The 1,408-nt window shown below is 49.9% G+C and overlaps 1 protein-coding gene across 1 annotated transcript; it reads left to right on the top strand.

The window, feature by feature from the left end:
* Positions 1–179: 179 nt before the first annotated feature.
* LOC106535078 (phosphatidylinositol N-acetylglucosaminyltransferase subunit Q) lies at positions 180–744 on the top strand (the record flags this gene model as incomplete). Its single annotated transcript, XM_014031961.1, is given in 2 exon segments — positions 180–423; positions 525–744. Coding segments are annotated over 2 exon segments (373 nt in total), but the record flags the coding sequence as incomplete, so codon positions are not given.
* Between the last annotated feature and the right edge of the window lie 664 nt (positions 745–1,408).

Below are 1,408 nucleotides of genomic sequence, written 5' to 3'. Positions count from 1 at the left end.
CGCTGAGTCAGCAGAACTTTGCACAGATCCGCTGAGTCAGCAGAACTTTGCACAGATCCGCTGAGTCAGCAGAACTTTGCACAGATCCGCTGAGTCAGCAGAACTTTGCACAGATCTGCTGAGTCAGCAGAACTTTGCACAGATCTGCTGAGTCAGCAGAACCTTTGCACAGATCTGCTGAGTCAGCAGAACTTTGCACAGATCTGCTGAGTCATGTTGAGCTCGTTCCTTTCATTCCAGCCTGTCTTCCTGTAAAGAGCCACTGCAGTCATGGTGCTGAAGATCTTCTTCCCACAGTGCTGCAACCGGGCCGACAGCGGGATCCTGCTGGGCCGCTGGCTGACGGGTCAGGACTCGGCCGTGGTTCTGGCAGTGATCCACTACCCGTTCATCCCGGGTCAGGTGAAGCAGTACATTCAGCAGGTCGGTGTCACAGCAGAACCTTTTAGGACCGTTTCAAACGTCCAGCAGGTGACCACATGTGGGTCAGAACCAAGCTTCAGCTTCCTGGTTCTGACCCGCAGCAGGAAGTCTTTAGAACAGCTGCATGTGTCCAGCTGCAGGCTGTCAGCGGGGTGGACCTGACCGTCCTGGGCTCCTGGACCTTACCCTCAGAGGGACAGCAGGACCTGGACCGCTTCATCACAGACCTGAGCTCCATCTTCCCCCAGAGACCCTGGATCCAAATCAGCCGCCAGCTGGACCGGACCGGTTTCAGCTGCCAGGTGCTGGTCCCAGATCAGAGTGAGAGGCTTTCATGTGTTCATGTGTTCATGTGTTCATCTGTTCATCTGTTCATCTGTTCATCTGTTCATGTCTTCATGTCTTCATGTCTTCATGTGTTCATGTCTTCATCTGTTCATCTGTTCATGTCTTCATGTCTTCATGTCTTCATGTGTTCATCCATCTATCTAGGGCTGAAATGATTCCATGAATATTTAAGTCCATCACTCCAGTCGTACTTGTCTGTGTTAAATGTGTGGTACTAATTGTCAGCAGTGTGTTGTGATCAGGACAGGATGTTATTGTGTAGCTCAGTGAATGTTAGGTTTTATTTTTAGCTCTGGATGAAGACGACAACAACATGGACAAACACACTTAAAGAGGCGACACCATTGTTGTCACAGCAGTGTTACCACAGAGACATCTCTTAGTGATGTGCCACTTTGTTGGGGAGGATTGGAGAGTGGTCCCACAGCCTGACAACAACACAACTGTAGAGCGACACAGCCTGACAACAACACTACTGAAGAACACAGCCTGACAACAACACTACTGAAGAACACAGCCTGACAACAACACTACTGAAGAACACAGCCTGACAACAACACTACTGAAGAATGACACAGCCTGACAACAACACTACTGAAGAACACAGCCTGACAACAACACTACTGAAGAACACAGC

The sequence above is a fragment of the Austrofundulus limnaeus genome, unplaced genomic scaffold (assembly GCF_001266775.1).
Source record: "Austrofundulus limnaeus strain Quisiro unplaced genomic scaffold, Austrofundulus_limnaeus-1.0 Scaffold1353, whole genome shotgun sequence".
Lineage (NCBI taxonomy): Eukaryota > Metazoa > Chordata > Actinopteri > Cyprinodontiformes > Rivulidae > Austrofundulus > Austrofundulus limnaeus.
Note: the sequence above shows the minus strand (reverse complement) of the source record. Positions and strands in the feature narration are given on the sequence as shown.